The sequence below is a fragment of the Hypomesus nipponensis genome, chromosome 4, assembly GCF_054491055.1.
Source record: "Hypomesus nipponensis isolate SF chromosome 4, ASM5449105v1, whole genome shotgun sequence".
NCBI lineage: Eukaryota > Metazoa > Chordata > Actinopteri > Osmeriformes > Osmeridae > Hypomesus > Hypomesus nipponensis.
This window is the reverse complement of record NC_140364.1, coordinates 15862662-15890286: the sequence shown is the minus strand read 5'-3', so window position 1 is coordinate 15890286 and position 27625 is coordinate 15862662. Positions and strand designations below refer to the sequence as shown.

The 27625-nt window shown below is 47.8% G+C and overlaps 3 protein-coding genes across 3 annotated transcripts; 2 read left to right on the top strand and 1 right to left on the bottom strand.

Annotated features, from left to right (window-relative positions):
• Window positions 1–277: 277 nt before the first annotated feature.
• ints8 (integrator complex subunit 8) lies at window positions 278–9938 on the top strand. Its single transcript, XM_084697042.1, is given in 29 exon segments — window positions 278–737; window positions 818–992; window positions 1121–1261; window positions 1458–1529; window positions 1634–1685; window positions 1986–2168; window positions 2696–2705; window positions 2708–2802; window positions 2879–3031; window positions 3432–3532; window positions 3691–3832; window positions 4222–4292; window positions 4439–4614; window positions 5390–5520; window positions 5624–5734; window positions 5859–6009; window positions 6012–6062; window positions 6215–6336; window positions 6499–6683; window positions 7141–7174; window positions 7269–7328; window positions 7637–7698; window positions 7888–8006; window positions 8110–8213; window positions 8991–9041; window positions 9131–9204; window positions 9283–9347; window positions 9461–9504; window positions 9732–9938. Coding segments are annotated over 29 exon segments (2982 nt in total). The 5' UTR covers window positions 278–607; the 3' UTR covers window positions 9849–9938.
• Window positions 9939–10050: 112 nt separating this feature from the next.
• LOC146295854 (T-cell differentiation antigen CD6-like) lies at window positions 10051–16102 on the top strand. Its single transcript, XM_084697044.1, has 15 exons — window positions 10051–10147; window positions 10240–10480; window positions 11671–11757; window positions 11990–12265; window positions 12381–12692; window positions 12975–13283; window positions 13367–13438; window positions 13530–13664; window positions 14037–14153; window positions 14418–14522; window positions 14959–15027; window positions 15118–15213; window positions 15305–15385; window positions 15474–15560; window positions 15692–16102. Exons 2-15 carry the CDS (start codon window positions 10429–10431, stop codon window positions 15814–15816), a joined length of 1923 nt encoding a protein of 640 aa, XP_084553170.1. The 5' UTR covers window positions 10051–10147; window positions 10240–10428; the 3' UTR covers window positions 15817–16102.
• A 9326-nt stretch (window positions 16103–25428) lies between these two features.
• gdf6b (growth differentiation factor 6b) lies at window positions 25429–27549 on the bottom strand. The gene is made up of 2 exons (XM_084695511.1): window positions 27188–27549; window positions 25429–26947 (listed from the first exon to the last, which is right to left on the bottom strand). The coding sequence occupies exons 1-2, from the start codon at window positions 27531–27533 to the stop codon at window positions 26064–26066; spliced, it is 1230 nt and encodes a 409-aa protein (XP_084551637.1). The 5' UTR covers window positions 27534–27549; the 3' UTR covers window positions 25429–26063.
• Between the last annotated feature and the right edge of the window lie 76 nt (window positions 27550–27625).

The following is a 27625-nucleotide window of genomic DNA, read 5'->3' as shown; positions in this document are numbered from 1 at the left end:
AGTCTCCCGTAAATGTGACCTTTTTAATAGAAAACACGGAGCTTGGTCAATAATTTCACATAGAGACAAGAGGAACTCCATGGCCTCAAAGATTACATTTAACAGAAAGCTGTTAGTGTTCCACTTAACTGACAAACAATCTGGATTGTGTATACGATGTGTGATATTTTATTGGGCTAAATATTTACAAGGTTTATTTTGATCATGACAGAAAGGGGGCGATACAAACTTTTGGAATTCGTTACCGGATGTGACGGCTAAGAAGTTCCGTCAGACAGGCAAACAAACATCTTGTGAATTATACATCTTGGAATAATATTGATAAACCATGCTCCCTGCATTTGTATAAAGACACTTTTAAGTAAGCTTTTAAGTTTGCAAACATAAGCTCCCGTTTTATTTGAATGAATGCCAGAGTCAGAGAGACAAAAGAGCGCTATGCGTGTGTTGTGGACGTTCCCGTTATCAGTTTGTGCTAACTAGCGAGCCAGTAAACGTAACAAGGAAGACGGGATTCCGTTCGTGCCTACACATACATATTAACGCGCATTAGATTGTCTCCTTAAAACAAAATCTCCAGTACAGTGGTCTGACTCATTCTTAGAAAATGAGCGCCGAGGCGGTGGACCGTGTGGCCGTGAGCGGTAGCCGACCAAGTACTCCTCCTCAGGTCTCCTGGTTTGAGTTCCTCCTGGATGAGTCGCTACTGGAGAGTCACCTGCTGAAGCCAAGATCAGGTCTGCACACATGTTCTATAACTTCTAGTAATTTCCCAGCAAAGAAACCGATTGACTGATTGTAGGCCGTTTGTTTTCAGACCCAGCACCGGTACAGCTCATCATTCAGTTCCTTGAACAGGCTACCAAGCCTTCGGTAAACGAGCAGAACCAAGTGCAGCCTCCAGCAGACAACCGCAGGAACCGCACCTTGAAGCTGCTCGCGCTCAAAGTAGCAGCTTTCCTCAAGTGGGATCTGGACGTGCTGGAGAAAGGGTGTGTAGAGGAGGGAGGGCACGTTTTCATTCATTGAATTTCACTCAGGCGATGTTGCTCCTGATGGAATCAAAGGCAGTGGATTTAAGTTCTATGTTGAAGTACTTTGTGTTTTCTTCCCCCCTCAGCTTGACTATCCCTGTGTTGAACATGTTACTGAATGAGCTCCTGTGTGTGAGCAAGGTCCCCCCTGGGGTGAAGCACGTGGACCTGGATCTCTCCACCCTGCCCCCCACCACAGCCATGGCTGTCATCATCTACAACCGCTGGTGTGTCATAACAAACAGGAAAAGGGGCTCATGACATAGGATGAGACCAAGAGGTTCAAACCTCCCCCTGTACTGTAGTGTGTTGCTGATCAAGGCATATGTTAGATGAATACATGATGCACTGTTACTTGTTCCATCAACATGTTCTGTCACCAGCAACACTATCTCACCGTGGTTCATGTCCTGTCTCTCGAAGGGCCATCAGAACCATCGTGCTGAACAGTTTCCCAGAGAAGCAGGCCAAGCCAGGGCCTCATCAGATGAACATGTAGGTTCTGCATCCTCCTCCTCACCAGCACCAGACAGCACCAGGCAGGAGATAAGACCACATGTTTACTGCTGAGTTTTATTTGATGGCTTTCTGTTTGATAGGTTGAATATGGTGCAGCAGGAGAAGGAACTAACAGAGAACATCCTGGGAGTGGTGAGTGGGCTCTCTAGGGACAGACAAAGAAATCATAGGAATAATACATGTCATTTGTAATGCACCTTTATTGCACTCAAAGCGCTACAGTAAAGTCAAAATGTATATCATAAAACATGATATACAATAACAAAAGACACAATTACATTAATGATTGAAAAACCTGAAAAGGTACGTTTGGAAGCAAATTCTTCAAATGGCCAAGCGAAGGAGTGTTTGTTGGAAGCAGGTAGGGAGCAGGTAGGCTTGTGCGTGAGGTGTGACCAGAGCAGGAACATGTTTGTGTGGTGAACCATGCAGCTGAAGGAGCAGGCGTCTGACTCCATCATGGTGCTAGAGGGTGCTGTGGGGCTGAAGAAGGACCTGTACCTCCACACCGTGAGGACCCTGGACCTGCTGGCCGCCGACCCCAGCACCTCCAACGGAGAGACCGAGTCCTCCACGGCCGGCCTGCGAATCAGCGCTGACGAGCTGCACTGTCAGGTGAGTGTCGGGCTGTGCTGCGCTCTGTAGACGGATCATACAGAACCTCCATAGCTGTGTCTGAAGCGTCGTGTTCTGGCTGCTGTGTCTGAAGCGTCATGTTCTGGCTGCTATGTTCTGGCTGCTGTGTTTTGGCTGCTGTGTCTGAAGCGTCGTGTTCTGGCTGCTGTGTCTGAAGCGTCGTGTTCTGGCTGCTGTGTCTGAAGCGTCGTGTTCTGGCTGCTGTGTCTGAAGCGTCATGTTCTGGCTGCTGTGTCTGAAGCGTCATGTTCTGGCTGCTGTGTCTGAAGCGTCATGTTCTGGCTGCTGTGTCTGAAGCGTCATGTTCTGGCTGCTGTGTCTGAAGCGTCGTGTTCTGGCTGCTGTGATTGAAGCGTTGCGTTCTGGCTGCTGTGTTCTGGCTGCTGTGACTGAAGCGTCGCGTTCTGGCTGCTGTGTTCTGTCTGCTGTGTCTGAAGAGTCGTGTTCTGGCTGCTGTGTTCTGTCTGCTGTGTCTGAAGCGTTGTGTTCTGGCTGCTGTGTTCCAGGTGCACTATGACCTGGGGGGATCTTCTTCCAGCAAGGCTGCACAGACCAACAGGCCTATGAGAAGGCCAGGGAGCAGTTCAGACAGACCAGGGAACTGCTGTTGAAGGTAGTGTGTGTCTGTGTGTGTGTGTGTGTCTCATGTCCTGGTGGTGTGTGTCTCATGTCCTGGTTGTGTGTTGCAGCTGGACACAGCACTGCACTGTCACCTGGACGAGCAGCGCCTGGCGGGGTACTGGAACGCTTGCAGGGCCCTGACCGGCACCTCCGACCCCCGTGACACCCAGCTCAGCCCCTACGGACAGATCAACAGCCTCATCAGAGCCCACGACCACCAGGTCTGCATGTGCAGGATGAGCCCTTGCAGTAGGGTTTCGCACTGTATAATTGTGAAGCATGGGTCGATAAAATGTTGTCAGTTTTTCTGCTAATGCACTCAGCTGAATTTGGATGGGTACGGTAGGTGAGTCACATTACTTACTGCAGTTTAGAAAGGTTTAAAAAATATTTTTGTAAAACGATTCAAAAGGGTTTTTTTTTTTATTATTTTTTTTTTTTTACCTGGGACCTGTCTGTTAGATCTGACTTGATACCAGTTTTGAAGGGTTGAAAAAATATTTAGAAGAACATTTTTGGCAAGGTTCAATTTTTTTTCTTGAAATACAGTTTGGAAAGGTTGAAAAATTCTGAGTAAAAAGTCTGAAACGTTCTGTTCTCACATGCGCTCCATCTCCGCAGGCACTAGTAGAGGCATTCATCAAAGACAACATCTCTCGCAGCTTGCCCAATTATTTCAGGCAGTCTGTCCTGAGAGAGTTCCTGCATAAAGTCCAGCAGGGGTAAGAACAGTCATCATCCATGGATATCAGCTTCAAACACAAGGTCACCATTCAAAGGCTGTCTGATGAAGCATGGAAACACTCCTGTGATGCCTCCTGTGTTCCCCTGTGTTCCCCTGTGTTCCCCTGTGCTCCCCTGTGTTCCTGTGGGTGTGCAGCGAGCAGGGTCTGGACCAGGTGTGTGACAGGCTGTGTGTGTGTAACGCCGTGCGAGATGCCCTGCAGGGGGAGCTGCTCAGCGTGCGCTTCCTGCGCCTGCTGCTGAAGCCCAGCAGGAGCCTGGTGGACTTCATCCTGGAGGTACCCAACCCAACCCAACCTGCCTCACGTCCCCCAGCCTGCCTCACAGCCCCCAGCCTGCCTCACGTCCCCCAGCCTGCCTCACGTCCCCCAGCCTGCCTCACGTCCCCCAGCCTGCCTCACGCCCCCCAACCCCCAGCCTGCCTCAAGCCCCCCAACCCCCAGCCTGCCTCACGCCCCCCAACCCCCAGCCTGCCTCACGTCCCCCAACCCCCAGCCTTCCTCACGTCCCCCAACCCCCAGCCTTCCTCACGTCCCCCAACCCCCAGCCTGCATCACGCCCCCCAACCCCCAGCCTGCCTCACGTCCCCCAACCCACAGCCTGCCTCACGCCCCACTACAGCATGTCTGGACTGGGCCACCTCACGTTTTGCTCGCTGTCCTTGCAGGTGTGCACCAAGTCGTTAGACCAGGAGCGCCAGACAGAGACTTCCAGAAGGAACATGGCCATCTTTCTCAGGTGAGCGTGGAGTCTCCAGGACGACAGTCGCGTGATTGAGCTCTGGATGTAATGTGCCTGTGTGTCTTACTGCCTGTGTGTCATACTGCTGCACAATGAATCCTGTTCATCCAACACTATTTAACCCAGCCCCCCCCCCCCCACAGGACCCTGTGTGAGAACCTGGAGGAGCTGGCCCTGGTGTTTGTGGTGTCATCCCACAAGCTGTTCCTGGAGCTGCTGCGGGAGGAGGAGAGGAAGGCCCTGGTGGAGCAGATGAGGAAGCGCTCAGCCACCGTCAACCTGAGCGCTAAGCCCCTCCCTTCCTTCTACGACATCCCCGGTGAGATACCCTGTCCCTCCTCACCTCAGCCTCCAGCTGGGGACACCTGTCTCCTTGCCTGTCCTGTCACACATCACCTAAAACTGTCCTGGAAAAGCAGGAAAAATGCCCATGAGGAGACTATGGCCGAATCCCAATACTCCCCCTTACCCCCTCCCCTTAGTTTTGTGTGTTCCTGTGAGAGCTAGTGGTGTCTCAATACTCTTTTTGAGCTAGGGGTAGGGCTAAAACTAAGGGGTATACGCCCCTTAAAACCAAGTAAGATCGGGAGTCTACTTAAAACCTAGGGCTATGTGAATACTGCGCGACCGCAACAATGGCGGCCAGATCATCAAGAGTCCGATGACTGTAATATTTTCGTCTTGTTTTGTGTTATACACAGTCCTGAACATATATATTTGCAACCATTTACCTAATTGAAACGTTTCTAAAAATCGCTAGTTTGGTACGCTAATGTTACAGTGCTGAATTGCACAACAGTCCCACATTTCTTTGACTAGCATGTCTACAGTTTAAAGTAAACTCCAGTAGCAGCCAATTTTGTTTAATATCAGTGCATAACACGACTTGTTTTGGCGATATTGATACGTGCTAGATGACGTACCAGTAACCAAGTGGCGTCCCATTTCTTAGGGCTATGTAGCCCTTACCCCTCAGTTTTGAAGGCCAAGGGCTAGGGGTAAACTAAGGGGAAGGGGTAAGGGAGAGTATTGGGATTGGGCCTCTATATTTCAGCGTTTCATCCTTTTGAGATGTTTGTGTTGTGTGTTCCCAGCCTCCCCCAGCGTGAACATGGGCCAGCTGGAGCAGCAGCTCCTCCTGTCTCTGGACCCTCGCAGGATCCGACAGATCCTCATCGAACTGCACGGCATCGCCCAGCGCCCCTTCTGGAGGGTCAACGCCAAGGTCAGAGGTCAACACGCCAGATGAGGAAGTGACATCACCCATGAACAGCAGTGTTTTTCCCTCTGGGAGCTAGCTTCTGATTGGCTGGTCCTTGTCTTCATAGTGGGAGGTTCCTCCTGACTACATCAACGTGATTCTCAGCATCAAAGACAACCTCACCAAGGACTTGGTGTACATCCTGATGGCTAAAGGTCTCCATTGCATCACCATAAAGGTCAGTGTGTCTTTCATCAAATAAGAAGGAAGCACTCGGGAGTGTATGTGAGTCTTTAACAGAGTGATCCTGTGTGTGTAATAATGTTTGACCTGTGTTACCTGTGACTGTGTTCCCACCTCAGGACTTTGGCCACGCACGGCTGCTGTTCTCCGCCTGTCTGGAGCAGGTGACTGAGTTCTCCCCCAAACTGCGTCAGGTGATGCTGAACGAGATGCTGCTGCTGGAGGTGTGCGCCCATGAGAGCTCCGCGGGCCAGGGCTGCAGGGACAGACCCCCCCGGACCTGGCCAGCAGGGTCCGGGGATACCTGGAGATGAGGATTCATGGTGGGGAGAGGGGGACAGAGAGGAGGCGTTTTAAATGTTACATTCACAAATCTTGATAAATATATGATTTGTTGTGTGCAGAAGGTGGTTTGAGTCAGACAGCTGCAGCTGTGGTGCACCGTGAGCCTGAGGTGTGTGTCTTCCTGTGGCAGATCTTCCTCTCAGACAGGTCGTGGGAGAGCAGTGTGTGGCGTTCATGCTCAACTGGAGAGAGAACGACTACCTCACCCTCCAGGTGCCCCAGGCTCTGGTCATGAACAACCCCTACATCAAGGTAAAGTCCCCACGCGTCTCTCTCACCTAAACTCCCCCGGTGCAGAGGAATGGCTGCAAACAATGACGAGGTCATTCTGTTCAGAACACAAGTGATATGAATCATGTAGTTCTGTTCTAACCGTGAGACACATACATTTGTATCCCCGCTCCATTTCCCTAGCTGGGACAGCTGCTGGCCTCCACCTGCAAGGAGCTCCCAGGTCCTAAAGAGAGCCGGCGCACAGCTAAGGAGCTGTGGGAGGTGGTGGTGCAGATCTGCAGCGTGTCTCTGCAGCACAAGAGGGCCAGTGACAGCCGCGTCTGCCTCATCAAGCAGAGGGAGTCCACCATGGGGATCATGACCAGGTACAGGGCCTCAGCCAGGCTATCATTAGCATCATGACCAGGTACAGGGCCTTAGCCAGGCTAGCATTAGCATCATGACCAGGTACAGGGCCTCAGCCAGGCTAGCATTAGCATCATGACCAGGTACAGGGCCTTAGCCAGGCTAGCATTAGCATCATGACCAGGTACAGGGCCTCAGCCCCAACATTCTACTGCTGGCTGTTGGGTTAGAATGTTTGTAAAGATAACTGTCATGTTCACATTACCCCAACAGACACTAACAAGCATATCACACCAAACCAACACAACCCAGTAACTGGTGGCTGTTGGTGTTTGTTTGGGCAGTGTGAACAAACCTAATACACACCATGCCCATCCAGTTGTTGTCTGTTCAGAGATTGTGTGTAAAGTCTTGCACAACTAATTTCCTGTTCTACAAACTGCTTTCTAAATATTCAATTTGATTTACTGAATCTAGGAGCAAATTCATCACGTTCGTCAAGAAGTTGAGGGTGAGTGAATGAGGGCAGCTGTTTAGATGTATACACCAGGCATGTGATTGTTAGAAAGAGTCGAGTTTAAAGTCCTTGTTTGATTTCCTTCCAGGAGCCCCTGGTTCTCACCACCCTCATCTCCCTGCTGGTGCGACTGCACAGCATGGTTCGGGTAGGTAGTAGAAACTACTGGTTCTGTCTATCCATATACAGTACCAGTCAAAAGTTTGGACACATTTGACTGGTACTGTTCATGCACTTTTATTATCATGTAGGCTACTCTGTTTGAGTTTGTGTATTGACATGTTATTGCTGCTGTTATCTTGGCCAGGTCTCTCTTTTAAAAGAGATCTTGCATCTCAATGGGACTTCCTGGTTAAATACGTCAACATTTCCAAAAGGTGCCAGCACCTGACCAGTGCTTGTTCACAGCAACTCCAGCTGGGTGTTGTTTAACCAAGGCTGTCTTCTTCTCCTCAGGATGATATAGTTAATGAAGTGACAGCTGAACACCTCTCCATCTGGCCTGCTTCACTCTCCAAGTACGATCCTCCTCTCCTCAGAGCTCACCCCACACGCCACCTCCTCTAGGCTGACACAACAGCAACAGTTATCAATGAGGATTTTACACAGACTTCTCTATATGTGTTACATGATCAGACACCTGTGACTCACTGAGTATGAGCATTTCCAGTACTGATTACGTTGAGTGTGTGTTTGTGTGTGTGCAGCTTGCAGGCGGTGGATGTGGAAGCTGTAGCTGTGACAGTGAAGGAGCTGGTCTCCTACGCTCTGACTCTGAACCCCAACAGCCAGTCCTGGATCATCACTCAGGCAGACATTTACTTTGGTAGGACAACCCCGCCGGGATTTCCCCCTCACTTTCTGAGTGAGGGTTCACTGTCGAGTGAGGCTTTAGGTCAATGCCCGTGTCCTCCATTTTGTGTCTGCAGTTACCAACCAGTACTCTGCTGCCCTGCACTACTACCTGCAGGCTGGGGCCGTGTGTTCCCACTTCTTCACCAAGAGTGTCCCCAGTGACGTGTACAGTGACCAGGTACAGCCCTGACAGTGCTGGGGGGGGGCTGCATAGCACTTCCATCTGTACAGTCTCTCTATTATATACACAAAAGTTTGTTTTAATAACTGAGGATGCAGCCGTTAATTATTAGTCATAAAAAGTGGAATGGGACTGTCTTGTAGTGTAATGAAACCCAGCTGGAGATGGTAGACAATCTGGATTGATGGATGATGATGGGTGACAGCAGTGTTTCAGGGCGGTGCGCCACAGAATCAACTCCGACCGCCACATATTGCGCTTCGTAAAACATTTTTTTTAACACTTTCGGTGAAAACACCCAGCAAATTAGTTCAGCTGCATTTCCTTTCCCTGCTCTCCCTCCGTCTCTCTGTCAGTCACAAGTCTTTCTCACATACACACACAGTCACAACGTCAGCACACGTTAGCAACGATGCATACCGTTCTATAAAGACAGACAGCTTTATCAAAGGTTTTCCCTTTGTTCTTTTGGTGAGAAGTCTCGGGAGCTAGCTACTTACCCCGCGTCATGGAGCCGACCAGTTAAATAGTTATTTAGCACTAGAGTTGCTACTTGCATATGCAGAAATTATTTGTTTGTTGCTGATTTTGTGAAGGTGTTAATATTTAATATAATACATTTCTGTCACAAATTATTAACGATCATTCCCCCCCCCCTACCCCACCACAAATAGCTTTCTAATCGGTGGGAAACTGGACAGGGTACACAAGACATGCCAGGGGTTGATGTAGAACAGGGTTCTTGACATGTGACGTGGTGCCTATATCTTGCAGGTTCTGAAGAGGATGATCAAGTGTTGCTCGATGATGAACTGCCACACACAGGTCCGACCCCCTACCTCAGCTACTCCATGTTCGCATTCTGATACTTGAGGGTATAAATGTGATGTGGACTTATACCTCCTGCTTCCCAGGTTGCTGTGCTCTGCCAGTTCTTAAGAGAGGTGGACTACATGACAGCTTTCAAAGCTCTTCAAGAACAAAACAGGTGTGGTGTGTCTCCACTGGGGAAAAGGTCCAGCTGATTTATCAAGAGCTCTTCATAATTCTTCTTGTTTCATTCCAGCCACGATGCCATGGACACCCTGTACGACTACATCTGGGATGTGACCATCCTCGAGTATCTCACCAGTATCCTTCTCAATGAACCCTTTACACACAATATATCAAGACATATATCAACTGACAGTGATATATGGGATTTACAGATTTTGTTTTGGTTATCAAGTCCTCAACAACAAAAGACATCCACCATAAAAGAGGTGAAAGTGAGAAGAGACAAATAGCTGTAAGTTTTCTGCTTTCAAAACACATTTTCAATAGTTCTAGTTCGTAGTGCTCGTCTTTGTAGATGAGTTTTGAGAAGTGAACTGCTGTGTTTCTCAGATGTTTGTCATGTGACTGTGTGTTTCTCAGGTGATGTTTGTCATGTGACTGTGTGTTTCTCAGGTGATGTTTGTCATGTGACTGTGTGTTTCTCAGGTGATGTTTGTCATGTGACTGTGTGTTTCTCAGATCCAGGCTATCGGCCAGACGGAGCTGAACGCCAGCAACCCCGAGGACGTCCTTCAGCTGGCGGCCCAGAAGAGGAAGAAGAAATTCCTCCAAGCCATGGCAAAGCTTTACTTTTAGACAACAAATCCAGACCCAACTATCATTTAAAAGTTTTCTTTTCTTTTTTATGGGAGAAAATGTTTTTCAAAATAAATAGTCATCTGTCAATCTATGGTTTTGGCGTTTTCCATTTGTACATGTTGTATGCAGTTTCAGTTCCTGTGGCCAGTAATACTTGCTGAGGTAGAGAGTCCTTCGTGAATCCAGCTAGACACGCTGTGGTGAGCTGGAGAGGATGATGATGTTGGGAAACAGGCAAACCTCAAACAACAGGCAGACTACAGCGCTGCCCTGGTACAGATAGGCACTTGGACGAGGTATTCTAAAATACTGTCTTTGTTGTTCTTTTTTTTCCTGTAAATCTAAAAAACTTAAGAATCATTTAATTTCATGTTTCATTGTCTTCAAGAATGAGGACCGTCTTGTGAAAGGAGTAGACGTGGGATAAATATGCCCCCTCGAGTAGAAACCACGTCATCAGACAGCAGCGCTTGCTGCAGCGGACAGTTTCATATGTAACTGTAGTCAGTGATATTCAATTTGATCAAACTTTCTCAGCTCCTTGTGTCATGGTTAGTGATTCTCTGAATAGAACAGAATGAAGTTGATATATTTCATTCTTATGTTCCAAGAGATACATCTTTGTCATGGTAAGATGGCTTTTGGATTTTTTAATACAGTTCTGTGTTGATAAATATATATTTCCTAGGTCAATCTTTTAACATTAGTATTATTATTATTATTATTAGACAATGACTATAGTGTTATCATTCTCCGTCATGACAGATAATTGTATAAGTTCTTTGCTCGATCTCAGACATATTTTACAGTTCAGATAAATAGTTTGAAAGATGGTTGATTAGAAAATGACCAGTTGAAGTACTGTTTTAATGGATTTAACCTGAGCACTGAAGATCAAGTTATTGCTAAATGTAACGATGGTACGTTGACCTTGTAGACGAAACTCAGAAGACAGTCGATAATCTACGACATCGTCGACATCATGCTAGACAAAGCAAGCATATATTTGGCAAATTGGCATATGCTTGGCAAAATTAAGATGTGCAAAGTTGTTACACATTAATATTGTAAATGAATGTGTGAATCAGGAAGTCTGCCTGTCAAATCTCACACGAGTAAGTAAGTAACTAAGGAATACTTTATTTATATAGCACATTTCATACAAAAATTGCAGCTCAAGGTGCTTTATAGTGACAGCTGAAGAGCAAGAAGGTTGCTTGAAGGTGGCAAATGTACTTCCAAAATCTTTTCAACTATTTAGGAAACACATAATGCTGTTATATTTGTCTTGGTATTGTAGCCTGGCAGTGGGTTAAATGGGATCATAGTCCAGGCAGAGGAACACCACAGCAAAGTTTCTGCTGCGTCCTGATTCATTTAGGCCTTAGAAACACCCCACTCTACCTTACATTCTATGTCAAAGTTATACTAACTTAACAGTCATTCTTATTATCTGTAAGTAAAGTTTGAGTACCGTAAGCATGAGCAGACATAATACTTGACATAGAAGCATAGACATTAAGATGTGCAAAATATTGTTACAAATGGATACATGGATTTATCTTGTTTGTTTGTAGCAGCCTGCCAGAAATCATAATTTTCGGTGACAACTCTAGTAGTAGTAGTAGTCTTTAGCCACTTGACCTGACCCCATTGACAGCATCAGGGGTCCTGACTGGGTCACATAGTTCCTGACATGTGGTGAGGGCAGCATAGTTGAACACACACTCAGGGCTTTCTATCATATTTGACATTCTGTGACATGTCTTGTAAATGTCTCGTTGACATTAATTTGAATAGGTTTTTTATTTATTTTCAGCATATCAAAATACCTCTTCTTGGAGCGGAACCAACTCCCCCCATTCTAATGTGTTTGACTCTGACAGCAGTAAAACTGTACCTGACCGTAAGTGATCTCTGATCTCTATCTAAACTGTGTCACAGGATGCAGAGGCGGTTAGAGGGATGTTGCAAACCGTGTTTCTATTTCTTTGTTGCACATGGTTGCAGGTGCAAACTCCCACTCCCGTTCACATCTACCAAAAAGTTTGTTGGACCGATTGTAGCGTCAAGTTGTCCCATCTGAAAGTCTAACATAAAAAAGTAGAATACATTCCATAATGTCCTCCTTTCAACAGAACCATCCATAACCCAACATGACGGATGCTCGTGGAGTCTCAGAATGCCGGGACTTGAGCTGAATCAGCCGGTTGTGCTCACCTCTGAGTCCATAGCTGACCTGGTGCTGCAGGTCTGCCAGGACCTTGGCTGTGGAGGAGTTTATAATCTGACCTGGGCCAGTTCTCCCCCAAACAGTAGCTGCCTCACGAGCTGTTCCTACCATGATCATCTCCTCCACAACTGCTCACAGGTTGTTAGGAGCGACTGCACAGCCGTGTCTGAAGTTTACTGCGGTAAGATCACAGAGCGGATTCACTCGAGCTCTAAGAAAATAAAACTAAAGATAAAAGCCTTTGGTAAAACAGATGGTGGTCGGCCAGATATTCTAAGTCGTGCGGCGTGTTCCAGGGCACCAGGCTGTGCGGTTGCAGGGTGGCGGGCACCGCTGTGCTGGGCGTGTGGAGCTGTGGAGAGCCGGCCAGTGGGGCACGGTGTGTGACGACCAGTGGGACCTGACGGACGGAGATGTGCTGTGCCAACAGCTGGGCTGTGGCTACGCGCTGACCGTGTCTGGGCAAGATGGCTCCACCCCCCTGGGCACTGGGCCCATCTACCTGGACGAGGTCAACTGTACGGGGAAGGAGAGGAACTTGTGGGAGTGCCAGGCCACGGCAGATCACGACTGTGGGCACAAGGAAGATGCCGGGGTTGTCTGCTCCGGTAGGAAGGCTCATCAGTTTGACCGTTATTAGGGTTTGGGTATTTACCCTACTCATCAAGCCTGCCATTCTTGAATATATGTGATCAGGGGCACCTTCACTGTATTTGAATTACATGTTGCTCCTCACAGCACCGGGGTGCTAATTAATTGAAGCAAATTAATGAAATAAAGAAACAATTTTAAAAAAGACAAATTATTTATTTATTTGTTTGTAATTGTTTCTTTTTTTTTCATAGCCTGTATATAATTTATATTTGGTATTTCCACCCTGTCTCCTGCAGAGAGGAGGGCGGTCAGGCTGAGTGGGGGTCTGGACCGCTGCTCTGGAAAAGTGGAGATCCATCGTAACGGGACCTGGGGGTCGATTTGTCACGACTGCTGGGAAAAGCAGGAGGCAGTTATGGTGTGTTCCATGCTGGGCTGCGGTGAGCCAGTCCAGTTCATCGGATTCAAATCGCCCTTCAACACTCACAACAAAGGACCAAAGTGGTTCTACACATGTTATAAGAAACACCAAACCTTGTGGGACTGCCAGGAACTCGCAGATCCCTTGTTCTGTGGCACACAGGCTGCAGCACTTATCTGCAATGGTTAGTCTCCAGAACTATTTATACAACATCGGCAACACAGCTGTGAACACAAACATCTGATGCCTTCTGTATTGCACCCTCAGGGTCTCGCGGATTGCCTGATCTGAAAACCACGACAGAAACTGGGCCAACCTCAATGACCATGATGATAACAAGTAAAAGTTACAGCTCATTTCCAGAGAAAATTAAACAACATGAAGTTGAAATTCTCTTCCCTGACAGTTTGTGGTTTACTCTCATGTTCAGAGACCAGAGCCCCCAATGCCTCTTTCCTGCCCCCCATGTCCCCCCTCCTGCTTGGCTGTGTGGCCCTCTCCTTCCTCCTCCTCCTCGCCCTGATCACCAACGCTGTGCTCTGCTGCCAGAACAGAAGGAGAAATGGTAGGTCCCCGGTCTGACTAACTAACTAATTAACTGACAAACCCCTCCCTCCCTCCCTCCCTCCCTCCCTCCCTCCCTCCCTCCCTCCCTCCCTCCCTCCCTCCCTCCCTCCCTCCCTCCCTCCCTCCCTCCCTCCCTCCCTCCCTCCCTCCCTCCCTCCCTCCCTCCCTCCCTCCCTCCCTCCCTCCCTCCCTCCCTCCCTCCCTCCCTCCCTCCCTCCCTCCCTCCCTCCCTCCCTCCCTCCCTCCCTCCCTCCCTCCCTCCCTCCCTCCCTCCCTCCCTCCCTCCCTCCCTCCCTCCCTCCCTCCCTCCCTCCCTCCCTCCCTCCCTCCCTCCCTCCCTTATTACAATGTCATGAAGTGTCTTCCCCAGCTCTTGTGGTCCAGATGAGACACTCCAGACTGCAGGGGCCGTCTGAACACCGTGAGAATGAATACCGAGACTCAGTAGACCTGGTCAAGATCACCAATACAACCTTGAGCAATGATGGTTAGTGAGTCTCTGTTTGCTTTTTCTACCTTCAGCACACCGAAAAACTGGGTGATTCAGGGTCACTGGACTCAAAGGTTAAAGTGTGTGAGGATCTTGTCTGGAAACCTCTTCTCTATTCTTACCGGTCGAGGGAAACATCACTATAAAAGATATCTAGCCTTTTCAGAAACTGTCAGGATCTGTTTAGTTTTAGACCACGTATAGGAACCATGAAACATGATTTAGTAGTTTAATCCTTCATTGTCTGTCTGTTTTACAAAGTCCCGTACAATCCCAGAAGCCTTTGGTACCATCAGAGTAGCATGGAGAGCATATGTGAGGACACTGACTCAGAGCACTGGGAGTCAGATCTGACCACCTTTAGGAGTAAGATGTTCTGTTCTGCCTGTTCTGCCTGTTCTGCCTGTCTGTTCTGCCTGTTCTGCCTTACACTCAGGGTTCTTGCACTATCTGTTTTTTTAGGTTAGATTGTAAATTATGACTACTTATATTTTATTTGTTATTCCCCTTAGTATAAGCTAGACCCCCTTTAGTATTAGCTAGACTTTGCTCCTTTTGTATAGTTAGTCCACATATGCAAGTTTCAATATTCCTATATGTTTAATGTATGCACCTCCATGCCAAAGTAAATTCCTTGTTTGTGCAAACATTCATGGCGAATAAAATCCTTTCTGAGTCTGATTCTAACTATATGTACAGATTACCAGAATATATTTGATATATTTAAACTTAATCAAACTCGCATAGAAGTTACAAGTTCTGAGCATAGATCAATCAGATCTAATCGTTTCTGTGACTCTAGACTCACAACGGTACAGAACCAACGGGCCCAACGCAGCGATGACATCTCTGGACTGTCTGTCTGAGGAAGGTGGGTGCAACACGTAGAACACGTTCTCCCTCTCGTGTTGCTAAGGACTAAGGCCCAGCGACATGCTCTACCACATTGGTGTCATTTCAGATGGTGGTCCCAGCTGTAAGGCGTCTGGGGGCGTTGCCAATCACCACCACAGCTTCCTGTCACCGGATGAGGAACATGTTCCAGGAACCCCTGGTGGTGGATTTCTCCCTTTAGACCCTCTGAACCACTTATACCACTTGGATCATCTCTACTCATTGCTAGCGGTGTTTGGTGTTTTTTGTTGCAGAAGACTCATTTGAATCCAGCACGTCCTCTGAGGAATGCTATGAAAACACAGGGCCCGAGGTGGAGCATGTGATGAGGGCAGGTGAGCGGGCCAGCGGGCTCAGACCAGCCTCTGAGGCGCTCGAGGGAGCTCTGTCATCAACACACTGTGTGTGTTCTGTTTCCATCAGAGGGAGCTGATCCAGGCCACACCTCTGTGGACCCTGCAAGACACAACCGTCCACCGCACTCCACCCTCACACACTCTCAGGATCAAGGTGAACTGTGTGTGTGCGTGTGTGAGCAGGCATGTGTGTGTGTGTACACTAGCACACATGCTCTTTGATGATCTGCTCTGCCTGACACTGCAGTGTGTGTGTGTGTGTTTGTGCGTGTGTGTGTGGACCAGGGGCAGAGAGCAGCAGTGATGAGGAGGGTCCTCTGTACTCTCCTGTGAGTCCCGACACCCTCCTCTCCTCAGACAGTGACTACGACGACATTGCTAACTTCACAAACCAACTTCAGTGCCACTGAGTATATGACAGTTTGTAACTGAAGAACAGTGGATGTATGTTCTTAGGGTCCAGTCTTCTGCACATTTGGTGTTTTTCAGTTTTGCCAGACATACAATGGTCTGTGGTTCCTTTTACTTTTTGTGAATATGTATTTTTCTAAATGTTTAATGATTTACTGATGACTGCAGATAAAAGTAGAACTGCTACTGCACCTCTCTACCACTAGGTGGCTCTCCAAGCGCATGTTTGGCTCAGTCAAAATGAGGCAGCATATTTTCATGAGAATAAAAATAACATAAAAATCCCTTTCATGAAACAATGCCAATGTTTCCTTAACTCTAATGATACCTGACATGTATCTATAATAGCATGGAAGGTGAGAAATCTGTTACACTGTTTGAAACCTTAGAATCAGAAGTGGAGCAGTGGCCCAGTTCTGATTCGGAGCTAATATAAACCCTTCCAGAAGCTAGCCTTGCACTGCCCGGCCCTTTACACCTCCAGCAGATGCAGAGGTTCAAAACAAGTGGTCTAGTTGGCTGTGAGGATTCCGTTTGAGAAGATGACATCATACCTGTTGAAATGGCATTGAGGACAAGAGAGACTCAGATTTCAGCAGAACCTCGTCCACAGATCACGGCTCCTGCTCACCCTGCAGGGTCTGGGGGTCACATCAGGGGTCAAATCACACATGGAATGGAGCCCTGAAAATGTAGGAACCAAATATAAATGTTTTGTAAGTATGTTTTGTAATCTTTTAAACTGATGAATTAAGAGAATCTGGAACAACTTGGCGCCCACAAGTTGACAAGATTCCATCTTTGGGCATGTTTGTATCATGAAGCTGTGGATGTTCTCCAACGACACGTTCTTGATCTCGTACGGATGACAGCTGAGGTGGAACATCTGAATCTCAAGAAAGCTCAGCAGCTATAAACATCGAAGGAAACAAAAAGCAAATAGAGAAAAAGATCAGAAGATCAAGTCCACTGTTTTCACTTGACTCATTAAATCATTTACACCAAAGGATTATGTATGTGGATCTCTAAGATGCTTACTACATAGTACAGTGAACAGACCCAGCACCAGTCTCAACTTCTGAACTCTAGTGCACGTGTTGGATACAGAAATTGATAGCACCTGAACATAAACTAAAGCACCATGTACTATGACTTATGGACATTTTCTGATTATTTTAATGTAAAACCAACCAGAACAACTTGTGCGTAAACAGCAACAAATGACAGAGCCCTTCAGCCTGGGTGGAATTCCTGTGTTCTTAGCTGACCTGGGTGGCAGGGGAGTCGGTGCAAATCCCTAAAACTTGACTTCCTAATACTACTACTAATACTGTGTCATGCGGTTCATGGTTGTTCTGTTTAAGTGGGAAGTCTTTATCTTTTTACTCACGCCAAGAAACCTTATTTCAATATATTCCTAGTTCTATTCTCTAAAGTTTCATGCCTGTTGTTGTGTGACATAACATTCAGCAACATTTTTATTTGTAAACTACAAGAAAATGTATATTCATGTACAAAAACACTTCACCAAATTAGATAACAAGTGTGGACCATCATGGGCCCTAGACAGCTTGAGCACAAAGACTATTCAAATCATTCATCAAAACCCCTTCTAGCATCTGACATCAATGAAGACACCCACTAGTCACGTGACTTCTCTTCTCTCCTCTCTTAATTGTTTTATTTACAGTGTTTCAAGTTCTCCTGGAACATTCCTTTGTTTACAGCGCAGCGGTTTAGCGTCGTTTGGCCGTGCTTGTAACTCTGCAGCCGTGGTGACCGGAGGGACACCAGTGAGGTTAGGTAATGTTGATCACTCGTTACTCATTAGGTTGCTTTCACTGCCGCTGCTAAGCCCTCCACCGGGGGCTGGCGGGCAGAGCGGGGACCCTGATCTAATTCACCTTTAAAATCCAGTGGGCATATCTGGGTTGCCATGGGTCACAGCATCCCTGTAAACGCTGTGCACTCACAGCAAGTTCCTCATTACCTAATTGCCTGTCAGCACTGTACCGCTGCGGGTATGTGCATGCAAATCTAAGGAAGGCTGCATTACGTTTTTGCGGTTAGATATTTTGTATTGAAGGGACGTTTTTTAAACGTTGTGTTAGGGTGCCCTGTTGAGGCTCTGTGATTGACGAGCTAATGAAAAAAAGCATCTTTAGAATCTGCCTTATTTAGCATTTTTACTACACTCATTTATTAGTCTCTACGGAGAAATAAATTCTGACTTGAAAGTTGGTTTGGCAGTGCAGCGTTCAGCTCATACCCCCTCTCCCTGCACCTTGCTGCCATTAACAGCGTCTTCTCCAAGGCGAAATTAAGCAATCTTTTAAACTTGGTCAGTGGTGCTCGGAGATCGTAAAAATACTTTCTTCAGAGTGTCGATGTTCTGCTGTTAAAGCAGCGGCCGCTTGAGAACACAGGAGTGACGTCTACTGGGGCTCGAACGGACTGCAGTTCTTACTGAAGGAAAAGTTGTAGATGTGAAGTTTCCTTAATTGCTCAATGCACAGAATATCGTTTTCCGTAATTGGATTTTTTTAAATGAATAGGAAAATTGCCAGTTTGGACGTTAATATATTTATGCTATTTATTTAAATTCACCACAAGCTTTGCCTCATTTCTTCAACATTTAGTGAAGTTTAGTTTTTTGTTGTTTTTTCCTCGTCTCTTGCCAGATAGACGTGGTGGTTTATTAGTGTCGTGCACGTTGTTAAGCTTCAAACTGCTCCTGTTCTCTGTGTGGCGATGTCAGCAACGGCATCGTCAATCTTAGGCCTACTGTTCAATGAATGGCAGTTGGACCGCCATAAACTGGACTCCAAGGACACTAAATAGATTCAACAATCCCCTATACAGTTACTTGACGCAATATCGTATACAACAAAGTGAAAAATAGTTTCGGTATTCAAAATCCTCAACAAATACAAGTCTTAACGTTGGTGTGGTGATGTAATGTGTTACTGTGAAATAATACGCTCCAACCATCCGAGTCTCGCCTGGCCCTTGGATCGCAGCCTGCCCCCGTGAGGAAACCCCAGTCTGGAACAGGCTGCCAGGATTCTCGCGGGCTCTGCGTGGGTTTGAGTATGAGACATAAGCGAGGTCACAGTCCCACATCTCATCATTTGTTGACTTGTCTGAGGCAGGGTCATTCGTTACTGAGTCAATTTGAGGCAGTCTCAACAGATCTTACAAGTGATGACATTTATGAGGCCCTTTATTCACTGCAGATTAAACTCCTCCACATGGTGAGAATGTGTCATCCGGCACTAACTAGCTAACTCTAACCCAAAATAACTGAGGAATTAGGAGAGGACTATGTTGCTACTTGTGTGTCTCAGATGGAATGAGGTCATGTGTAGGATTGATAGGGGTGGTTTAGGGTGGTAACTGATGGTGAGTGGGCTGTACCAGCCTCATGTGGAGCTGTCTGTGTGTGTGTGTGTGTGTGTGTGTGTGTGTATGCGTGTGCTGTTAGGACAGCGTCTGCCGCTGCATGGCACCAGCTTAACCTTCGGATTCCTCACATTCCACCCCAAGTCAGGCACAAGTCTCACCACTGATCCCGTCAGGGTGATTGACGTTATTTGCTACCATTAGGCACTACTATGCAATTGACCTTTGACCCTCCGCAAGTGACCTGTTGAAACAGCTTTGGACCAGAGCGTCTAATCTCCATGGGAACACTGCCCAATCTGGACATCAGGCTTTAAGAGCAATCAACACGTAAAGGTGAACTAGGCCAGTGAGGATCAGAGAGGCAGGCAGAGCTGCTGTGTCCTCCACAGCACAGCCCACATCACCTACACATCACTTTCAGTATTTATCATTGAATTATTTAATGTTTCATTGTTGCAGACATGATGACGGTTACTTAGTGACTCTTCATCCTAAACTGTTCTCTACACTTCAGTCCACCCTGATGTAACTTGTTAGGTTTGAGACGAATGTACTGTGGTGTATAAATGCTTAGTGAGAGGTCTGTTTCACTCTATGGTCCAGACCTCTCCACACTGACCTCTCCCATGCCTCTCAAAGTCAAGTGGCTCACAGATCAAAACATGCTTTCATCACAATCCTCTCGCCACTCTGCTTCAGCATGGAGGAATAAACCATAAATACACAGACTGGAGCCTGCTGCGCTGTTCTGACAACGTTGAGAACTGTGTCTGGGTTTCACTGCTGTCTGTTTGGGAGAGAAGAACCAGACCCAACATGCACTCAGAGTTAGCCAAACTGTAATTCTCTATTATTGTGGTTATTGCATGTAAAATATTTCCTCCTGGAGTTACCATACAATTCTTTGACGGCATATGAGCGGTAATTGAAAACAGATAGTCATGAGCTCTGAGGAGTTACAGAAGCTCAAAGATGTAAAGAATGTGTGCCTTTTTATCTCATAAATACACTGACTGAAACTGAGGCTGTTTAGATCTTTACTGGATTTAATATCAAGGTGAGAAGACAGCTTCTTCAGAACAGTGTGCGTACACTGTGGTGATAAAAACACACATTCACTCAAACTGACTTAATCACTCACCCCCACACTGAAGACCCACATGTTTGTGCAGGAGGAGGAAGTAGAACCTTTTGGAATTTGTGAGGAAACCACATCTGGGTGCTGAAGGCTCGCAGAATTAGACGTAAAAGTGCTGGAAATGTCTGGCCAAGTACAAAACATGACTTTTGTTTGTATAGCTAATTAGTTGGGCATGTGAATCCATTCACTCACTGTAGTTTGTTAAACAAGTAGTGGACAAAATTACATTTTTGAATGTGTGTGTGTGTGGTGTGGTGTGTGTGTGTGTGTGTGTGTGTGTGGTGTGTGTGTGTGTGTGGTGTGTGTGTATGGTTTGTGTGTGTGTGGTGTGTGTGGTGTGTGTGTGTGTGTGTGGTGTGTGTGTGTGGTGTGTGTATGGTGTGTGGTGTGGTGTGTGTGTGGTGTGTGTGTGTGGTGTGTGTGTATGGTTTGTGTGTGTGTGGTGTGTGGTGTGTGTGGTGTGTGTGTGTGTGTGTGGTGTTGTGTGTGTGGTGTGTGTGTGTGTGGTGTGTGGTGTGTGTGTGTGGCACAGCAGAGGGGCTTTTTCGAACCGATGTCGTGTCACAGCGCGACCCCCGACCCCCGGCCCTCCAGCCTTCGTTTCATTCAGTCCATCAGCACTTCCTCGTCCAGCCTGTTAGTGTCACACAGCATTTCCTCCGCGGCCTCAACCAGCCCCCTCCCTCCAGAAGCACTCGGTTTTGGGTTTCCCTCGAAAGGCAAAGGGCTTCAAAGTCAATCACACCGTTTTTGATTTTTATTGACCTGAAGACTTGCTTTTCTACTTTCCCCAAATGCCACTTGCCCACCGTTACTTTCAGGGAATATTACTGGAAAAGAAGCGGTTTTGTTAGGAACAGAATCGGTGATGCTTGGCTGATTGCACCTGCAACTGATTTTACACGGTGTTTAAAAATGTTCAGCCCTCAGCACCTTGGACAATAGTGGATTGTCTGGGCAGAGTTTGATATTCACAAACAGAGCAGGACTGCCCAACAGACAGGGCAGACAGCAGGACTGCCCAACAGACAGGGCAGACAGCAGGACTGCCCAACAGACAGGGCAGACAGCAGGACTGCCCAACAGACAGGGCAGACAGCAGGACTGCCCAACAGACAGGGCAGACAGCAGGACTGCCCAACAGACAGGGCAGACAGCAGGACTGCCCAATAGACAGGGCAGACAGCAGGACTGCCCAACAGACAGGGCAGACAGCAGGACTGCCCAATAGACAGGGCAGACAGCAGGACTGCCCAATAGACAGGGCAGACAGCAGGACTGGCCAACAGACAGGGCAGACAGCAGGACTGCCCAATAGGGGAAGGGTCTGTTGAACCGACAGAAGAACCTTGAAAACACACAGCTAGGCCCCAACTTGCTAATAGTGCTTCAAATGTGTTGAAAGGAAGAAATGCCTCCACTGCCAGGTTCTCTCTCTCCTTGTCATTGAGGACCAAAGGGAATGAAAGAAAACAGACAATCTGCAGGTAATCAACTGGCCAATGAATGTCTGTGATCTTTTAGGTGAAATATACTCACTAATGGTTCGGCTTGTGTCCTGTGTCATTTCCTTTTGATGTGAGAAGGAAGTGATGATCTGTGATCTGGCCGTGTAGTAAAGAGCCCTCAGCAGGCAGTTTTAATTACCGGGAGGCTGATTCACTGTGGAACCCTGCTCATCTGGTTCACATTTCCAATGCAGACTGACTGTAAAACAACACGAGCAACGCTGTCACTGACACCCGACCACTCATGTACAAAACAAGTCCAGACCCTGATTGTGATTCAGCCTGAGCATGTGATTGAGGAGAAACCCTGCATCTACTTAACTGTCTTTCTTCAAGTACTGTACTACTTCACCTAAAACTAATGTCAAGTGTATTTACTACATCTACCCAATCAGAACCAGGTGTTTCATAGCACAACGTTCATAATTGAAAGCTGTTCAGATGTCCTGTGTGTGCTTGTGTTCACGGATGTTTTTGTTGCAGTCTCACAGTAACTGCTGCCCTCTCATGCCTGTCTGCTGCCCTCTCAGGCCTGTCTGCTGCCCTCTCAGGCCTGTCTGCTGCCCTCCCAGGCCTGTCTGCTGCCCTCTCATGCCTGTCTGCTGCCCTCTCAGGCCTGTCTGCTGCCCTCTCAGGCCTGTCTGCTGCCCTCTCAGGCCTGTCTGCTGCCCTCTCATGCCTGTCTGCTGCCCTCTCAGGCCTGTCTGCTGCCCTCTCATGCCTGTCTGCTGCCCTCTCAGGCCTGTCTGCTGCCCTCTCATGCCTGTCTGCTGCCCTCTCAGGCCTGTCTGCTGCCCTCTCATGCCTGTCTGCTGCCCTCTCAGGCCTGTCTGCTGCCCTCTCAGGCCTGTCTGCTGCTCTCTCAGGCCTGTCTGCTGCCCTCCCAGGCCTGTCTGCTGCCCTCCCAGGCCTGTCTGCTGCCCTCTCATGCCTGTCTGCTGCCCTCTCATGCCTGTCTGTTGCCCTCTCAGGCCTGTCTGCTGCCCTCCCATGCCTGTCTGCTGCCCTCCCAGGCCTGACTGTGTGGAGTTTGAATGTTCACCCCTTGCTCACATGGGTTTCCTCCACAAAGAACCTCGATATAAAACCATGCAGCCCAGATAGCTGTCCTGCCTGCCTCTGGCCAGCCTCCCGTCCTCTCAGTGTGGCTGATCTCTGCTCTGGATGCATAGCAGGATGGGGGGACAGCAGAGAGGGGATTTCATTAGTGGACACTGCTGGACAGCTTGTGTGTGTGTGTGTGTGTGCTGTTGTTGCCGTTCCCTGCACGTGTGTGTGTCTCGCATGGTCAATAAAGGGTTCTTCTTCTCCTGTGACCAGGTTAAGGCAGTTAAAGAGGCAAAGGAAGACCCATCAGCCCTCGGTTCTAGAATGCCTCCCTCACACAGTTCTAGAACGTTCAACCCTCTGTTCTAGAATGCATTACACCTTCTGTTCTACAATGTTTAGCCCTCCTTCCCTCCTCTAGACTGTCCAGGGTGGGTAGCATGTGTCAAGCCTGGAGTCTGACTAGAACATGCTGTCTTTGCTCAAGAGAAGACTTGTTTGCCAACAGCAGTGACCCATGGAAGGGCCTTTTCTCACTGGATTAGACCGTCTCCCTGACCTGCTGTTATTACTCTGCTTAACCACTGGTCTCAAACAGCTCTCTTCCACCGGTGCATCAGTCAGAAGGGTGAAGGAGGACTTTCTCTTCAAAGACATTCAACGAGAACAAGAGCTAACAGCTGACCAAACATGACAGTCACGTGTGTGTATTAAGAAACAATCATTTGTGTGGCATAATCATTAACCCTGGTCAGGGTTAGTCTGTCCCCTGGTCAGGGTTAGTCTGTCCCCTGTCCCCTGGTCAGGGTTAGTCTGTCCCCTGGTCAGGGTTAGTCTGTCCCCTGGTCAGGGTTAGTCTGTCCCCTGGTCAGGGTTAGTCTGTCCCCTGTCCCCTGGTCAGGGTTAGTGTGTCCCCTGTCCCCTGGTCAGGGTTAGTCTGTCCCCTGTCCAGGGTTAGTCTGTCCCCTGGTCAGGGTTAGTCTGTCCCCTGTCCCCTGGTCAGGGTTAGTCTGTCCCCTGGTCAGGGTTAGTCTGTCCCCTGGTCAGGGTTAGTCTGTCCCCTGTCCCCTGGTCAGGGTTAGTGTGTCCCCTGTCCCCTGGTCAGGGTTAGTCTGTCCCCTGGTCAGGGTTAGTGTGTCCCCTGTCCCCTGGTCACGGTTAGTCTGTCCCCTGTCCCCTGGTCAGGGTTAGTCTGTCCCCTGGTCAGGGTTAGTGTGTCCCCTGTCCCCTGGTCAGGGTTAGTCTGTCCCCTGTCCCCTGGTCAGGGTTAGTGTGTCCCCTGGTCAGGGTTAGTCTGTCCCCTGTCCCCTGGTCAGGGTTAGTCTGTCCCCTGGTCAGGGTTAGTGTGTCCCCTGTCCCCTGGTCAGGGTTAGTGTGTCCCCTGTCCCCTGGTCAGGGTTAGTCTGTCCCCTGGTCAGGGTTAGTGTGTCCCCTGGTCAGCTCCACCAGATGCCCCTTTAGACACCACACATTCCAGCCTTTTGTTCTCTGATTGGCTGCTCAGAGCAGCTGTTCTCTGATTGGCTGCTCAGAGCAGCTGTTTAAAGCCACTGCCCCTTGTTATATTGTACCTTATTGTAAAGGGCTGAGGGTTGTCCCAGGCATGGGAGCACTGCACGCCTCATGCATTCCTGCCCCAGGTCCCTCTCCCTCTGCAGCTCCTTTCTGAAGGGATGTGTGTCTTGTTGAATGCACACAGGCTACAGAGACAATGGGACACTTGACCTCTGACCTTAGAGGAAAAGACATGCCTAATCTGATGTTAGGATCCTCTCCCGCCATTGTGTGGAGGGCCACGGCCTGAATGTGGCTCTAGACACCGGGTCAGTCTCTGCATTTGCCAACTCATTTGTTTGTCCCACTGCCCCCCTTCAGCCAGACACACGGACAGCCCACCCAGGGGTCTGGAGGCCTCCTCTGGACCCAGCCTTCTGACCCTCCGCTCACCTCCCAGACTGTCACTCAACACGTCCGTGTGTGGATGCAACACACTGTCATAAAACTGGGGAGGAAAAGTCTACCAGTCAGGTCAACGAATCAAAATCACTGCTGTGATTACTATTTGGTTCTGCTGCAGCCCTGTGGAATGTACTGATGATTTGACCTCTGCATAGGATGTAGGAGTACTGGTTTAATGAAGACGACAGGTTGGACAGGTGCTGATGCTCATTTGTAAACAGGTTTGTTTGGTGTCTGTTAAGTCTTAAGTGGACTACAAACAAGCTAGGGTATTGACAGCTCTTTACCAGAAACTTCTAAACAAATCAATACAAATATTTAAGACTAAATGAGACAAATGCTCTGCATAGACAAAATGTTAGGAAAATACATTGATACAATGATACTTTAATTTACCTATTAGACGTACAGTTTACAAGTAAAAGAAATGACTTTATTTTTCATTTGATTAAATATTTGGTGTTGAGTTTCGCAAAAGTGTAAATCATCTTATATCTGGGTATCAAAAAAATCATTACACATAAAAGGCTAAATGTATGATTAAAACACAAGTTACACAAAACTGTAGTTATAATGGGGTCTTCAATAACAGATAACATGTGTGTAGTCAATAATTATCATCACAAAAAGCAAATCTTGAAACGAGATTGTATTGGCATGGGGACCTCAGCCAACCACTCAAACTAGAGAAATATAATAACTTAGCTATAGAACATAAATTATACTTTCCATATCCATTATTTACATATGGTAATATGAACATCAGTGCATGGCAGGATAAACATGTTCATCACTACCTCCAGTCCTCATCTCACCACACAGCCAGTACAGCTGCAAACCTTCGCTGTGTTTGGTGGAAGTGCAGTCGAATCACACCCAACAAAGCGTCAGGTTCTTTAAGACATGGACAGTCCAGAGGCTGTGACAAAGTGCCAAAAAAAGCTGTGTTCATTTCACTTGATGTAGCCAATGATCGGTTTTCGGTCATTTGGTGGCTCCTAAACACGTAGTAAAACGTGTGAAGGTTTAAGAGGAAGGTCATTAACACGACAAAGCTCTGAGACCCTGGCTATCATATCAACCACTCCATGACATGTCCCAGAGACCATACATTTACAGGCTTCGTCATTAACCTTCCTACCAAACAGGATCAGATCTCCCCCTCACTGAAAGCACATGGTCCTTCCTACCTACAGCCACAGGACTCAACCACCATGTCTTCGTACTGCTGATACACCACATTGTTTCCTGCATCTATGTACAGGATGCTGATGGGAGTGAGTTTGGACGGGGCGCAACAGCTGGGGGGCATGTTGCTCGGGTTCATGGAGTTCATGAGTGTCTGGATGATGGCGTGGTTGGTGGGCTCCAGGTGGGACCTGAGAGGGAAGTCACACACGCCCTCGCAGTGGTACGCCTCGTAATCCAGAGGTGCGATGATCCAGTCATCCCAGCCCAGCTCTCTGAAGTTCACGTGAAGCGGCTTCTTGCTGCATCTGGACTTCCTGCTGTGCCTCTTGCCGTGTCGGCTGTTCTTGGACGTGACAGTGCGCCGTGTCCTGGAGGCCTTGGACGAACGGCTGCTCTCCAGCGCCGTCTGGCTCCATGAGGACGTCTTCTCTCTTCGTTCACTGAACAGAGTCTGTCTCTTTCTGGATCTGGTGAAGACCACGAGGATGGATTTCTTCTGCTGCGGGCGTCCACTCCTGTGGAAGCCCAGACTGTTCAGATCCAGCTCCTTCTCAGGGTTGTCCAACATGGCCTTGAGCTCCAGGCAGAACTGCTTCCCCTCAGTCCTGCGCTGCCAGTCCTTGAATATCTCCCACACATCCAGAACTTCCCACCTGGGCCTCTGGGAATCTTGAAGATCCAGTGTTTGGGAGTCCAGCAGCTGCTGATTGTGACAGGAGAGGAGCTGGATGTCCACTGGTCCTGTTTCCGATATCCTGAAATTTCCAGACACTTTGGTGTATATCCTCAGCTCTGCCCCCAGAACTTCAGCGTTGTCTGAGAGACTTGAGATGTCAAACAGATACTGCTGTCTTCGCACAGGGGACCGTGGGAGGCCATCTGTGAAAAGCATTTTATCATGACTCACATTCATTCTGTGGGAATATTCTCAAGGACTTTTGTCAATGGAATCTCATGACTGTTTACCATGATCAGTTTATGTTTAGGGGTCAACCAAGGGTCGAAACACTGATCAATGTGATCATCTCAAACTGAGAACTGATCAAACTCACCATTGGCAGATATTGCTTGCTCTCTCTTAGCCTGTCTCTTAATTAGACGTTGTTGGATTTTACGTACCTTGTCCAATGTCCACAAAACTTGCTATGGTGTTGGCAGCTTTTGATGACCTAAAAAAACTCGCATTGAGACCCAATTTTTCTGCTGTAGAAAAAGTCTTATAAATGGAGAGCATATAATCGTGCGGTTCAACTGGGTCTTCAGAATTACTTTTGTAATGTCTCTCGCTCGATGATGACGTATAAAAGTCTTTAAAATATGTTGACTTCTCGTGCCCATCAAACAACTTAGTTACCTTAGCGCTCTTGGGAACGGATGGTAGATAAATGGCAAATGTTCGAAAACAAGGTAATTCCCACGCACATGCAAGAGCTGCATATAGTGTAGTTATTCGGTAAAAGTCCATTCTGTCCGCCGATGAAAAGTTCGTATGATATAGAGTGATTCGTGTGGCGGTGGAACCACGGACCGGACGACGCAGGACATCCACATGCAACA